The following is a 16,153-nucleotide window of genomic DNA, read 5'->3' on the forward strand; positions in this document are numbered from 1 at the left end:
GATTACCCTGATAGCTGATCAATCAGCAATACTTTCTTTTCATTCCATGCAGTGCATTTTAGCACCACTGGCTTCATTGTTAGCAGACACAATTCAATAAGATACTACACAGACGTAGCAAATTCTTTGCTGCACAAATTGTGTGCCATGAGAAATATAAAGCCAACTTAAATCCATCCTAGAAGGCTTGAACTTCTCAATAGGATAAAATTAAGTAGCAACAACGAGGTTAAATAAAAGTAACCTGCTTAACTGTAAGGTCTCTTAAATGGGATTTACTACACTTAAACAGTGAGCTTGCTTACTGGATTAGACCTTAACCAAGATCAATTCGTCAAGTTTGATCAGAGGTTAAAGCAGTCACAAATCCTAAATCCAAATAATAATGTATTAAATCTTATTGATTTTAATGTCTGAGGAAGCCAATATTAACATGTGGTAAAGGCTAACGTCCTGGAGTACAACTATTAGATTGACAATAGTTAATATTCCATTGGGTTTTATACTGGAAAAAGAACAATGCTAGTTTGTGTACGTGCTCTGAGGAGCCCTGGCTAGATAATAAATAAATCTGTATTGAAAATGTGTTAATGATAAAGTACAAGCAGTTTCCATAGAAGATTTAAAACCACATATGAAATAGTATGTCTACTTTTGTAAACAAAACATGATAAAGCAATGAAAGGAATTTACTATTTCTAGTCTGTACAACAATGTATATGATTTTATAAAATTTAAGTTGGAGCTTTCACCAATGAATGTGGTAAAAATAAAGAGAATATACTGAAAAAAATAAGATACAGAAAATATTAAGAATGATCCCAAACAAAAAAGAAATTAGCTATGAAGGTTATAGAACTTTTTTTTAAAAAAGCTACTGGGATAGGAATCTCCTTTTAAGTATATAAAATATTCAACGATATAAAGATTATCACTTTAAAATAAGACAAGGCGAAAAGACTAACGGAAATGAAACAAAAGTAATTGAAAAATTAATTTGGAACGGATATCAGAAAAAAAACATATTTGCTCAAAGGGCAGTCTTTAGAATCAACAAAGGGAAAAAACATTGGATCAATTGCTTGTCCTATAATCTTGAACTTTGAGCTTGAATTCACGCACATTCTGGTGGACAAGTTTACAATCAATTAAGCCTTTACCTGGTAAGTGTTGTCAAAGCTGTCATACATAAACCTTGTGATCAGTGAAGTCTTCCCAACTGTAAAATAAAACAACACGATTACAATCCAGTCTATTCTCTTTGGATCACAAGTAACATACAACTTTCACAATGGGGAAACACTTCAAAGTGTTTTACAAGTGACTGAGGTTGGCTGAAAACAGTCAATACCCATACTCTAACATATTAATCCCAAAAGCTTGCATTTATCAAATCATGAAATAAATGTTTCAGCTGCCATGTTATGTTTAAATCACTGCCTACTGATATCTGGGCTACTGATCAGGAGACGATTGTGTTTACTTTGCAAGGCATCAGCTTGGCTCAGTTAATAACAGTCTTGGCTCTGGGACAGCAAGTTATGGGTTCAAGCTGCAGGTTGAGCTCACAATATAGGGTGGCACTGAAGTGCCATACTGGGGAAGAATTGCAATGTGGAGCTGCCATCATGATGTCTTGTGAATCTCCGGTACACGATTAGATCCCATGACAATTCATAAAGTGGAAATTTATCTTGTCTTGGCCAACATTCCTCCATATAATTTGGTAATTCACGTCAGGCTGTTAATGGAATTTACTGTGCGCAAATTGGCTTTCATGTTTGTCTACAAATATAAATGAACAGCAATCACCTGTGAAACGGTTGGAAATGATGTTAAGCGCTCCACGATCTTAAATAAGTTAATCATTGATCTACAGATCATCCTCAGATGCTACTCCATATGAAGGGAGCCACAAAATGCAAGTTGCTATTTCCCCCTACCCCTCATGAATCTAAACCCCAGCTCTGGGTGCAAACCTTTGACTGTCCACCGCCTCGCAATATCCTTCTGACAATATCCACTCACACATCCGTCACCTCAAGGCTTGATTATGGGAACTCCCTCCACATTGGCCTTCCGAACTCTTCCCTTCACAAGTTGCAGATCATCCAAAACTCTGCAGCTCGTGTACTCTCACGCATCAGGCTCCGTGACCCCATCACTCCCACCCTCGCCCGACTCCACTGACTCCCCATCCCTCAGAGGATCAAGTTCAAGATCCTCGGCCTCACCTTCAAGGCCATGAATGGTCTTGCCCCCTCCTACCTCTCTGACCTGCTGACTCCCTACCAACCTGCCTACTCCCTCCGTTCAGTGGGCTCCGGCCTGCTCCATGCCTCCCGCCCAACCATTGGTGGCCGGGCTTTCAGCCTCTCTGCCCCACACTCTGGAACTGCATAACATGACATGTAGGAGCAGGAGTAGGCCATTCGGCCCTTCGAGCCTGCCCCGCCATTCAATCATGGCTGATTTGCTAATCTAACTCCAGCTAATAACCTGACCCTGCCTTATCCCCATATCCCTTAATCCCTTTTGCAATAAGAAATCTATCTATCTCAGTCTTGAATATGTTCAAAGACTGAGTGTCAACAGCCCTTTGGGGTAGTGAGTGCCATATATTCACTGCCCTTTGAGTGAAGAAGTTCTTCCTCAACTCAGTGCAAAGGGCTGCCTCTGATTTTAAGGTTGTGACCCCTGGTTTTAGTTTCTCCAACCGGGGAAACAATCTCCCACTATCTACTCTATCATTGCCCTTTGATGACCTTATAGGTTTCTATAAGATCCCCTCAAATTCTTCTATATTCTAGAGAATATAGGTCCAAATTGGTCAGCCTATCCTCGTAACTCACCCCCTTCATCCCTGGTACTAACTGAGTAAATCTACGCTGCACCCCCTCCAAGGCAAGTACATCCTTCCTTAAATGAGGAGACCAAAACTGCACACAGTATTCCACGTGTGGTCTCACCAGGGCCCTATACAGTTGCAACAAGACTTCCCTACTCTTATACTCTAATCCTTTAAAGGATTAGGATTGCATCCCACGGTCCCTTCGCCTCGCTTCCTCCCTTGCCTCCTTCAAGACCGGTCTCAAGACCCTTCTCTTCGACCGTGCCTTTGGTCTCCCTCCCACCTCTCTGCCTTCCCTCACCCCTACACCAACCCTCCCACATGCTCGGGCCCTGACACCTGATTGTTCAGTGCTTAGGGACTTTCTCCCGACGTGAAAGGTGCTCTATAAATGTAATTTTGTGGTTGTTGACGTGAAAGGCCCTCTATAAATGCTTTTCTTTTTGCTGATGTTGGAAAGGCGCTATGTCTAAAGCAAGTATTAACAGACTGCAGTAAAAAATTCATTCTGTGACCAGATTGTAGAATCAAATGCACAGAAACAGGCTATTTGACCCATTAAGTCTATGCTGATATTTCTCCATTTGAACCATTCTAACATCCACTCTTCTGTTCACTCCCCTATCCTTTAATATTCTTTTAGTAGCATAAAATAATATGACTGTTCCAACAGCAATTTGTGACAGAATGTCACATGTCCAAACACCCTCAATGGATATTCTTTTTTTAACCTCTCCTTTAATTGTTTTTGTGACTGCGTTATGTATATTAGGAACAAAAATGATCCCAACAAACATGCTAAGGTCCCACTTCTCATCCTCATGTAATGCAATTCATTATCCCTTTCAACTACCCTCTTATTTTAATAATCCTATCCATGTCATAATCTTAATCTCCTTTGACTATCTAGGAGTCTCCTGTATGATACTTTGTCAAAAGCCTTTTGAAAGTCTAGGTGTATCACCCTACTGTGGTATTCAACTCTCAATCTGGGAATATCACTTCCTCAAAAAGTCAGATTAGTCAATCAAGAATTACCCCTTCTGAAGCAGACTTGATGGTCATTTATTAGGTTCAACATGCTTGCCACTACAGGTTTTAACCACCATCTGTGTCCTAATTACAACAAAATAAAAGCATCAAAGTTCATAAAAGCTTACTCAGCATAATCTCACTCCTGGAGGCATTATTTACACTCAAGTAGGCATGAATGCTAATCATATTGCTCACTGATCAAATAGAATACTTGGACCAAAAATGAATCTTTTTGAAAGACAAAGAAGGAACCATCAATTAGTATAAGAGACCCGAAGGTGAGGTCAGAGTCTGTCTAATGAGCCTTTCTCATTATCTTTATACTCCCCCGTTGTTCGTTAACGGTACAAAAATAGCATACTCCAGTGTTAATCAGCAGGCAGGACTATTCCACACCAACAGAACACAATCACTGGTTGAGCATTACGATACTTCAGAATTTTTTAAGTATTCAAATGTAGCCAGTTAAAAATAATTTGATTTTCAAGATCAATACTAAGGAGTATTTGTACAGTCACATTATATTCAATTTATTTAAGATTCTTCTTGGTTGCCCTGCCTGAGGGCAAGTGTTAGTGTAGGAAGCAGATTCTGTGTCCAGCTGGTCCCAGAAGATATCTAACAAATAAATACTTGCCCCCAGAAGAAGCACATGTACAAATTGTCAAAACTGAAGTAAGAATCAATGAGGAATGATCAGAATTCAGCGCTTCACCTATCTGAACTGCAGCTAATCCAAAAAATGTTCAAAGCCATGAAATATAGAATTTCGCCCACAAAATATACAGTCAATTCACTTGATAGTATATTCTGTGAAGTGCTTTGAGACTTCTCAAAGATGTGATAAGGCACTATAGTATATCAAATACAAGGATTATTATTATTAATGCAAGCCAGCTACCCTAGAACTGAATGGATGCAGGAAACAGCCAATTTCTAATTCTCATCCATTATATCAACTGATATAAAGGCAGTGCCTTTGGACCTGTGCCCACAGAGAACTGTCTTGAGACCGATTAAAATCACTTACAGGCCAACCATTTTCATCCCATAAGTGGCAGCCAGATGTGACCCAGGGGAAATGGTGGGGTGGGGGGGAACAAAGAGGGAGAAATTGCTGACCCACTGTACTACCTAAACAGAAGCAATTATATTTAACAATTGCTATGGAATCCAATTCAATTTTAAACCCCAATATTCTTATTTGTCTCCTGAAGCGGTTCAGACTACTTCTACGAATGTCAGCAGTACTTCAGCACTTCGTCCAAATACCTATTAATTTAGGAAAGTATGGTGGAACAATGGCGAGGGAGAGTAAGACGAGAAACACACAAGATCCATCCCATAGGGACAATCTGAAGAGTGGGAATATAAAAGAGAGCTGTTGACAAAAAAGGTAGCAATGGCACAGCAGTGGTGTGGGCAGAAATAGAAATTTCGGCGGGCACCAATTTATGGTGGATGGGCAATGACCATTCCTAGTCTCGCCACTGCTCAAGAGATTGTAAACTGCCCAACAACACGAATCAGAGCACAGGAAAGGGAGGACGTCTGACAGCGGCTCACAAAATCCAGCGAGCTGACAGGTGACAGGAAGAGAGCAGGAATGGGAGTTATGAACAGCGCGGAGAGCGATGGTTACGGTCCTGTAGCCCAGACACAATGATGCAAAAGTTTCAACTGCAAGAGAAACCAACTCCCTTAAAACAGCAGAAGTACAACCTCAGAAACAGATCGGTCAAATCTAGGTGAACGGTCAATTTTTGTACTATATTACAGTTCTGTTCAGATCTCATCTCTGATTATAAATGGAGAAGCTGTAGTCCTGTGATAAGAGACACCATATTATAAATCATGCCACATAGGTTGTCTTAACAGCATATTTAGGGTTTCTATCACTTTGAATCTTAGGTTACAAAGCTTAATATTGATTAAATGCCACTAAGATGGCTGGAGTTACAAGATACAAAATAGGTGCGTTTACATAAGCCATAAATACACCAAGTCACAATCCATATTCCATTTGACATTGCAAAAAGAAAAACAAATCAGACTATAAATCTGATAAATTCGCACTGAAGAAGAAAACATTCCCCATAACAAAAGATCTAAATGACCAGTGTAAATGACCATTTTATTCATATGTTCAGAATAATTCAGCGAGCTTGAGCTAAGGATCTAAGTACACAAGCATCAAGGCTTCAAACCAGCCTTTGTGCTAGAAATAAACACAGAAAAATGTACAGAAGTCAATCAGCACCAAAAGATAGATCGTAACTAAAATGTTAAACACGAGTCAAAACTGGGTCAACAGCTCAGTCTCATAAAAAGGTGCTCTTAAGAGTAGAAAAGTTTGTGATACTTTTCCGCAGTACATGTTACAGCTCTGTTTGCAAGTGATAACACCACCAGGTCCCATAATGAATTGCGAAATTAAATAACCGAGTAGAGGCTAAACTAATAAGTTAACAAATGGATCAGACTTTGCTCTGACAGTAGATATTTTCCAGGACGATGTTGAAGGGACAGTGCGTTAAGAAACCCAAGATGGAATGATACTATGAGAATCCTGGAGTATTTCGGCAACCACACTCTTTCAAGCAACCTACACTATGAAGTATAAAACAAAAACATAAGTCACCAGGAACATTCAGCAGGTCAGGCAACATCTATGGAGAAAAGAAAGTGAGTCAACATTTCGGGTCCATGACCCTTCGTCAAAACTGGGGCATGTTGGTATGGAAAGGCTTTTAAGAGCTAACAGTGAGGGGGGAGGTAGGGCAAAGAAAACAAAGGAGAAAATGGGGTAGAGGATAGGGAATGATGGGTTCCACCAACAACAAGATTCCATTTATAGAGCGCCTTTCACGTCGGGAGGACGTCCCAAGGCGCTGATAGGGTCTGAAATTGTTGAAATCAATATTGAGGCCAGAGGGCTGTAAGGTCCCTAGCAGATAAATGAGGTGCCGTTCCTTGAGCTTGCACTGTGGGTTAAAGAGGTGTTAATGATCCGAATAAAATAAAGGGGGGGGATTGCAACAAAGCAGGGGAATAGAGGTGTTAATACCACAGAACAAAGTGGGGGAAGGGGGAGATTGCATTGCAACAAAACAGGCAGACCAGAGAGACAAAAAAGGTGCGTCTGGGACCAAGGTGATGTGGCAATGGTCACAGAAGAGGGGGAATGTAAGCTGTTATGGTCTGAAATTGTTGAAATCAATATTGAGGCCAGAGGGCTGTAAGGTCCCTAGCAGATAAATGAGGTGCCGTTCCTCGAGCTTGCACTGTGGCTCATTGGAGCAGCGTAGGAGACCATGGATGGAGAGGTCAGAGCGCAAGTGAGAGAGTTGAAATGGCAAGAAACCGGAAGTTCAGGGTTGTGCTTGTGGACAGAACAGAGGTGTTCGGCAAATCGGTCACCCAATCTGTGTTTTTTCTCCCCAATGTAGAGGAGACCACACTGTGAACAGCGAATGCAGTAATCAAATAATAATAAGTATTTTGCATTTTGTACTATTAAGTATAACTTTGGTGGATGGACCTTTCATCAGATTTGAAGACCATCTTCTGCAGATGAAAGAGAGGTCCACAGGTACAAAGTTCTCAGCTACATGAAGGGAAGTTAAACAATCGAATAAGTCATGGTGGATCGCTTTCCGGGGGCAATAATCCCTTCCAAAATAATAATAAATTTGGTCACTTAATCCACCACTGTTTGTGGAACACTGCTGTTGCAATTAGCTGCCACCTTTCGCCGACAAAATAGTCAATTCACTTTACAGTATATTCCGTGAAGCGCTTTGAGACATCTCAAAGATGTGATGAGGTGCAATATCAAATGCAAGGATTATTATTATTATGGCATAAAACTAGGACAATCAAATAATGGTACTGCAGAGCTACTATCCAACATTGTTGTTTGATCCCCCATAATAAATAGGCCATTCTACATTGTTTCCTTTGAAAGAAAATACATTTATCAGAGGGCATCGTAGGTTATACTGAGAGTCTATTGTATTTTAAATAGACGTATTGTGCCGCAATATCTGGTACCATTTGCTCCTGCTCAGTCGTAAACAGTCAGTTTATCAAACTTCACTTCCTAAACAGAAACATCAAAACTAATAGGAACATGTTCCTCAAGTTCTTGAATTCAAATCCATCCATCTTAAGCTATACCAATGTATCTTAACCTACACTCAAATACTGCGCAACTCTCCAGAATTCAGCATAATTTGTCAACACTACATGCAGTAATACCATAAGGTAATACTAGTATTGCTGGTGGTTACATTTTACAAACAAAAATTTGGTCACTCAATCCACGACTGTTTGTGAGCCATTGCGTGTGCAATTGGCTGCCACGTTTCACCCACAAAATACAGTCAATTCATTTTGCAGTATATTCTGTGAAGTGCTTTGAGCCGTCTCAACGACATGATAAGGCGCTACATCAAATGCAAGAATTATTATTAAATAACTGAGAAGAGGCTAAACTACTATTTTAGCATTCTCTTAGCACCATTGATGCATTTTACAATCAGCAGCAATACCAGTATTAACATAAATGGCTCTGAAAGATAATGTGGAACAAACCTTCATCCAATAAAAAAATTATCTTTCAGAGCCATTTATGTTATGTGGTACAATATGTATATGTGCTATGAATACACCCAGTCTGATACAGGGTTTCCACAACACACAATCTAGCTTGATGCACTACCCTCAGCTAACCCTACACAGTTTTAGCACATCAGCTGAAAAGATTCACCATACCTGCTTCAATACTGGAGTAGAAAATACAATTCAAGGTAATTGCTCTCCATCAAACAGAGCACCTCAAGTTAAAACTCAAACGGTAATAAAATCAGAATAAAGGATGCTGTATGCTGATTGGAGTATCAATCTAATCAATCAAGTTATTCTATAAACAATACACCCAACAGTCATTCCATAGCCTAAACTCCTAGCAATTTCACTGCTGGTGGAGGTAGGAAGGGTGGTGGACGTGGTGAAGGAGATGAAGTGGTAATCAGAGACGGCCTTGTCGGTAATGGTGACATCCGAGGCTCTGAGGCCCCGGGTGATCACCGAATCGAGTGGGTGGCCGCGAATGTGAGTGGCCTTAACTGTAACCTGGCTCAACCCAAGCGACACCTTCCCCCTCACGGAGGCCACACCACCAAGCTACACCTCCCACCACGGCGGTGGTGTAGCCCTTATCTCAAGGACACCACTTGCCCTATTCTCCTATTCCTCTGGCTCTTTCCCCTCTTTTGAGCACCTCACCCTCTCCCATCCCTCCCATCTCTCACTCAAAAGTCTCCTCCTCTACCGGCCCCCTAAAACCTCTCCCACCTTCATCTCCAATATTTCTACCCTTTTAACAACCCTCTGCTCTGATCGCCTCATCATCCTGGGCGACTTCAACCTGCACTTCACCCCCTCCTGCTCCATCTCCTCGGACTTCTCCTCCCTCCTCGCTCAACCTCTCCCTCCTCATCAACTCCCCCACTCACAGTCACGGCCACCCACTTGATTTGGTGATCACCCGGGGCCTCAGTGCCTCGGATGTCACCATTACCGACAAGGCCGTCTCCAATCACCACTTCATCTCCTTCACCACGTCCACCCCCCCTCCCTACCTCCACCAGACCCACCACCATCTTCTACCGCCTCTGGAAGAAGTTACCCCCAAAATCCCTAACCGCTGCCTTGGAGTCCTCTGAACTCCTCTCAATCTACTGCTCCACTCTAGCCTCGGCCAAGTCGTCCTTCTACTCCAGGATAATCCTGGAGGTGAAGAACAACCCCAGGCTTCTGTTCTCCACCACATCCCCACTCCTCAGTCCAGCCCGCCACCCCGCGCAGGTCATCTCCTCCAACCTTCACTGCGAGGAGATGCTGGATTCCCTTGAATCCAAAATCAAGGGAATCTGCTCCGCGGTCACTGCCCCTCCAACTTCCACCCACCCCTTCCCTCCCACACTCCGACTCCTACCCATCCTCCCCTACATACCTTCAAACCCGTTTCCCCACCCTCTGTCACCAAACTCATCTTGAAATCCACCACCTGCTCCCTGGACCCCATCCCCACTCCACTCCTTATCTCCCAGCTCTACCTCCTTGCCCCACTTCTCACAGACACTATTAACCTGTCCCTCTCCTCTGGCTCTGTTCCCATTCCCCTCAAAATTGCTACCATCACTCCCACATTGAAAAAACCCTCCCTTGATGCGTCGCAGCTATCAAGCTACCGGCCCATCTCCAACTCCCCTTCCTGTCCAAGGTCCTTGAAAGAGTCGTGGCCTCCCAGCTGCGCTGTTTCCTCTCCACCCACTCACTTTTCGAACTCTTCCAGTCGGGTTTCCGTGCTGCCCATAGCACAGAAACCGCCCTGGTCAAGGTCACCAATGACATCTTGACCATCTGCGACCAGGGCTCCCTCTGCCTCCTCGACCTATCGGCCGCATTCGATACAGTCAACCACTCTATCCTCCTCCACCGCTTGCCCTCTCACTTCAACCTTCAAGGCCCTGTCCTTGAGTGGTATAGGTCCTACCTCTCCCACCGTCTTCATTTTGTCTCTGCAAACGGCTTTTCCTCCAGCCCCCGCACTGTCTCGTGCGGTGTCCCTCAGGGCTCTGTCCTCGGTCCCCTCCTCTTCACCCTCTATATGCTCCCCTGTGGTGACATCATCCGCAGACATGGGGTTAACTTCCACATGTATGCGGATGACACCCAACTCTACCTTTCCTCCTCTACCCTCAACTCCACGACCACCGATGTCCTGACAGCTGCCTGTCCGACATCGAGTCCTGGACGAGAGACAACTTTCTTCAGCTCAACGTGTGCAAAACTGAGGCCCTCCTGATTGGCTCACGTCAGCGCCTCCGCACCTCAGGCGCTGACAGCATCAGCATCCAAGGCTGCACTCTCCACCTCTCAAAGCCAGTCAGGAACCTCGGCGTTCTGTTCGACCCTGAGCTGTCCTTTCTTCCCCACATCCGCACCACAACTGGCACCGCCTTCCATCACCTCCGGAACATCGCCAGACTACGGCACTACCTCACCCCTCACGCTGCTGAAACCCTGGTTCACGCCTTTATCACCTCAAGGCTGGACTATGGGAACTCTCTCCTCGTCGGCCTTCCCGCCACCTCCCTCCACACTGCAGGTCATTCAGAACTCTGCAGCTCGTGTACTGTCCCGCACCAGACACCGCGACCACATCACTCCCACCCTCGCTCGCCTCCACTGGCTCCCCATCCCCCAGAGGATCGATTTCAAGATCCTCATCCTCAAAGCCATTCACGGCCTTGCTCCCTCCTACCTCTCCGACCTACTTACCTGCCCGTACCCTCCGTTCCTCTGGCTCTGGTCTGCTCCACACCCCCCGCTCTACCATCGGTTGCCGGGCCTTCAGCCTCTCAGCCCCGAGGCTCTGGAACTCCATCCCCAGTGCCTTCGCCGCTTCCTCCCTTTCCTCCTTCAAGGCCGGTCTCAAGACCTTTCTCTTCAACCGTGCCTTCAGCTCCTCTCTCGACTCTCTACCCCCTCCTCGCTCCCTCCCTTCCCTCCCCTCCTCGCTCCCTCCCTTCCCTCCCCTTACCCTGACCATCTCCCCCCTGCTCAGGTCCCGACCCAACTGTCCAGGGCCTTGGGACGTCCTCCCGACGTGAAAAGCGCTCTATAAATGCAATCTTGTTGTTGTTGTTGCTTAATATTGACCAGACAGGAACTGAGTAAACGGTGGAAACTTTCCCGTAGGAGAGAAAAATCCGATTCCAAACTGCACAGACAATACACTGAACGTGATAAAGTCATGAGTATAAATCATAGTAGTGCAGAATTGGTCTTAAATGAAAATAGATTACTGTTTTAATATGTGTTCTGGCAAAATGCATGTGTTATTTTCTACAATTAAACTAGAATGTTGCAACCTCACAGAACCATAGGTCTTGGTTTAAAATAATCTCAGAATCAATTAAAATAAGTTTCTTTAATGGCATTGAACTGCTGAAATAATCATACTGCCAAAAGGAGCGGAAATATACAGTGTACACATGCTGCTTTATGTATTGAAGATCATAGGTTAACTTTCTGACGATAGGAACTTGAACTACAGATACTTGTTGACATGCACATATCAGCCGTTACAAGAATTTGTCAACTTGGCAAATCAATATCAGCTCCATTGATAAATATATTGTCTAAAGATTTTTTAAGTCTTTAACAATGTATTTTTAAATCTTGAAATTCCCAACAAGTTTAAGGCTTCAACGTTTTTATTCCATCAACTGAGGAAGTTTTCGCCCACAAAATATACAATCAATTCACTTTACAGAATATTCTGTGAAAAACTCTTGAGATATTTCGAAGACATGATAAGGCGATAGCAAATGCAAGGATTAATTCTTATTTTTGTAAATAAAATCCAGGGACCAACATATTATTGGGTTATTGTCCTGGTTATTGCAGTTTAAATTTTCACACCCAGGTTTTCTGCAGGTTTACTCCAGTCAATTTCTGTTCTAAGCAGTCAATAATGATGGTGTTTGGGAGGTTAAATAAACAGAATAAAATGTTCAGTATCACTGGATTAGTGCCATTCTACTATGGGCTAATGCCAAACTGTTGTCATAATAGGTAATCAGATGTACATTTTTAGTGATGCAACTTCGAAACTATTTGTTTGAATCAGCTTAGCTGTTACAAATGCAGAGACTAGATTGCCGGAAGCTAATAGCAAACAGCCACAACGTTCCATTCAACTACTGTACCAAAATTCATCACTTGGAGGCTTGTTGGTATTTGAAATTCATTGCACTGAGTGACCAGATCAATAGAATTATTCAAAAGGGAACTGAATGAATATCTAGGCAGTAAAAATATTAAGCAATTTGGGAAAGAGCAATTAAACATAAAAATAAAGGTGATTTAGCAATACGTTAATACTGGCAAGGCATGATGGGCTAAATGTCTTTCTACGCAATGAAAATTTCAATATATTTTATAAAGCAATTGAACAGATGAATGCCAATATGCAGGCAGGTACTGGTGGAAACTAACCAATCAATATCTAAATATGCTGACCTTCCCCATGGTCTGCAAAATGTGCTAACCTCCACCGGAAACTCAAGTCTCATTTTGAACGAATGAAATTGTCTATGAAAAATATAATTTGAAATAAAATCAGAAAAATATCATTATGAGCCATGAAATGTCACCTCATTGATTTGTACCTTTAGCTCCCCTCACAGCAAGTTATTCATCGAGATGGCTTCTCAGTTACAGGTGGCCTTGGGGTAGGGGGTGAGAAGGTGAAAATGCACCTAAATAACCTAAACACCCAAGTAGTGGCTAGAAAATACCAGGAGTAAAAAGGTCTAAAAAGGGATGACTTTAAGTATAATACAAATTAGAAACTGATCTAACTCTACTGTAGTTATTGTTATTCATCTTATTGCAGTTAGATTGTATCTTTCAATTATTCAGTGGTCAATTGTTGTTTTACACAGTCCTTTCCCATGTGTCTCCATCTCCAAGTTCCTTCAATGTGGCTTCCACCCTGTCCACACCAAGATACCCTGGTCAAAATCAAACTTTGCCCCTTCCCACTGGAATGCTGACATCTTTCTACCTCCTCCCCATTCTACCCTTTCAAAACCCATATAAGGATCACCTTCAGCCACCTCTTTCCACCCCCCACCCCAATCCATCTGTCCATCAGTCTCCTTCCCAGCTTGCCAGCTTGACTTTCAAATCTGTCTTTGCAAAGTTACCTTGAAAAGCTCTTCTGAGTTAGGTACCTAGACATGTGAAACATAAGTACAAATTGTGGTTTGAGTGGAGTTTTGTGAAATATTCTAATTTTCTGCTGCATATTAAATTTACTGAAACTGAATTGACTGCAAACATGGACTTCCAAAATATGCAGTCATAAATTCTGTCCTTGGGAGTTTTGCTAAACTGATACTGTAATTTTATGGCTAGGTGCAATTACACTCCAGAGGTGCAAGCACAAAAGATTAATAGCAGCAAAGTTTATCTATTGCGGCATGCATTTCAAGGAGACAGCATTTTCTTTGACCTTCATTATTCCGCACACTTGTATTAAAAACACAAGCTGGATATCCTGCAATTAAAACCTCTTCAAGGATTCTTCATACTGTAAACTATGGTGTATACTCATTTCCATTGAACGTAACTCTGTCAATCTAAACATTAGTTCATTTCAAGATGGAATCACACCCTTCAGGTTTCAAGCCTCTGTTTGCAACATACCAAAATTTCGCACAAACAATCGAATCATTCCACATGATGAAAGACAAGCTGGACAGTGTTACACTAACTAATATCTAGGTACCTAACTCAATTTCTTGAGTTAGTAATCATTGAATAAGTCATTAAAAATTTCTATCAGGAAGCTGTGCAAAGTCTGCTTTGTAAGTGTATTATTTGTGCTTACATACACCTACACAACAGGTGTTAGAAGGATACATTACACCACTGTTAAAGTATGACAGGTGTAACCTTAGGCTGTGTTGAGTGATTTATAAATTTTGGAATTAGAGAAACCACCTGAATCCAATAAACAAGTCTTGGTGTAGAAGAGCATTCTGCTAAAGGTTGGATCAAAAGTGTTCCAATTGATCAGTGATGAATAGTTCCTCATCATTGCTCCCAATAAACTATTATCACTCCGAGCTCCAAGTGCTACCCTTGTGTGAAGGGCACTATATACATGTAAGTTGCTGTTACTGTTGTATTACTGTAACATACCAATACCACAAACCAACGTCTGAATTATGCTTTTGCACAGTACTATGCTGCAATTCCAACAGGCGGAATTGCTCAATAGGTAAGATGTGTGTCCAAACTGTGGGTAGGAAGATAGTGACAATGGTCTCCCGCATTTCATGCTGAACCGCACTGCCCACTAGGAAGCTCACTGTAAGTTCCTGATATTGGTAATCCATTTGGTGAGGGCTCAATCCTGCACTTGTCCGATATCAAATGACCAACTGGTGCCAATCCACCAGGGGGAAGGGGGTAGTGGTGACTCACACGCTTGATAACGAAATGTTGAAATCAAATCAACTCTCTGTGACAATCTAGGTTATACATTTCCTGAGCCAGATGGGTCCACAGTGCTCCAGGGCATTGCTGATGACAGCACAGCCACCTGGCTCATCAAATTGGCGGGGCAGACTGGGGGCAGGGATTCTTCCCGCTGCACTCCTGTGAACTCTGGAAAACAAAACTCTTAACAGGTAGAGTGACGCAGACAGTAATTTCAATGACAAACTATGCTGTTTTGGCTGGTTAAACTACAGATCGACCCAAAGGCAAGCCTGTATCTAACACTCCAAAATTAAGTAAGTGAGATGCATTCCTCCATGAAGAGAGATTGCATTCTATTGCAATGCACAGAATTTTCAAATTTTAGTGGAATGCGTGGAACTGGTTTTGATACTCATAAGGATGGTGATGGATTTCAGCATGTGTCAGACACCCATGTGACCAAAAAATACTTTTGTGGCATTTCATTATTCATAGAATAAGATAATTGGCAAGTGATATTATACAGTATTGTGCTACACTCCAAAAAGTGTTTGCCATTTATATCAAATTTGACCCAGGAATATAGCTTATAAGCACAACTATAAAGTACAAAAAGCAAGACCTGAGGTCACACCATCATGTGTCATCTAGAGCTGCATCAGAAATTTGCTGTACCCAAATGGTTAATTGTGGTTTTGTGCTAAAAATTAGATGTTCCCTTTTTTGGGGAATTTGTACAGTCCTTAAATAACGCACCCCTTTTCCCTAAAACAGTGATTAGGAATTGAAGGAAAAGGAGCACAAAAGACAAGGAAGGCTAGCAAAGTTATTGCTGATCCTATATTTAAATAATATTATAATCATCTAGGATTTTTTTTTGGGTAGTGGGTATCTGACACACAGAAACCCATCACCATAAGAACATAAGAGCATAAGAAATAGAAGCAGGGGTAGGCCATTCGGCCCCTCGAGCCTGCCCCACCATGTAATAAGATCATGGCTGATCTTCTAACCTAATTTAATTTACTCGCCCTATCCCCATATCCCTTAATCCCTTTAGTTTTTTTTAAAAATCTATCAATCTCAATCTTGAATATAGTCAATGACCTAGCATCCACAGCCTTCTGGGGTAGAGAATTCCATAAATTCACTACCCTCTGAGTGAAGAAATGTTTCCTCAATTCAGTTCTAAAGGGGCTG

General features: G+C 42.4%; 1 protein-coding gene across 2 annotated transcripts in view; it reads right to left on the reverse strand.

Annotated features, from left to right (window-relative positions):
• Positions 1-16,153, reverse strand: part of rab6a (RAB6A, member RAS oncogene family) — a 57,921-nt gene that overhangs the window by 16,607 nt on the left and 25,161 nt on the right. For both annotated transcript variants that reach the window (XM_042333908.1, XM_042333907.1), the window contains exon 2: positions 1,161-1,219. In XM_042333908.1, the coding sequence (XP_042189842.1) occupies positions 1,161-1,219 (59 nt within the window). The remainder of the gene's footprint in view (positions 1-1,160; positions 1,220-16,153) is intronic.

Source organism: Callorhinchus milii, unplaced genomic scaffold (assembly GCF_018977255.1).
Source record: "Callorhinchus milii isolate IMCB2004 unplaced genomic scaffold, IMCB_Cmil_1.0 Scaffold4, whole genome shotgun sequence".
NCBI classification, from domain to species: Eukaryota; Metazoa; Chordata; class Chondrichthyes; order Chimaeriformes; family Callorhinchidae; genus Callorhinchus; species Callorhinchus milii.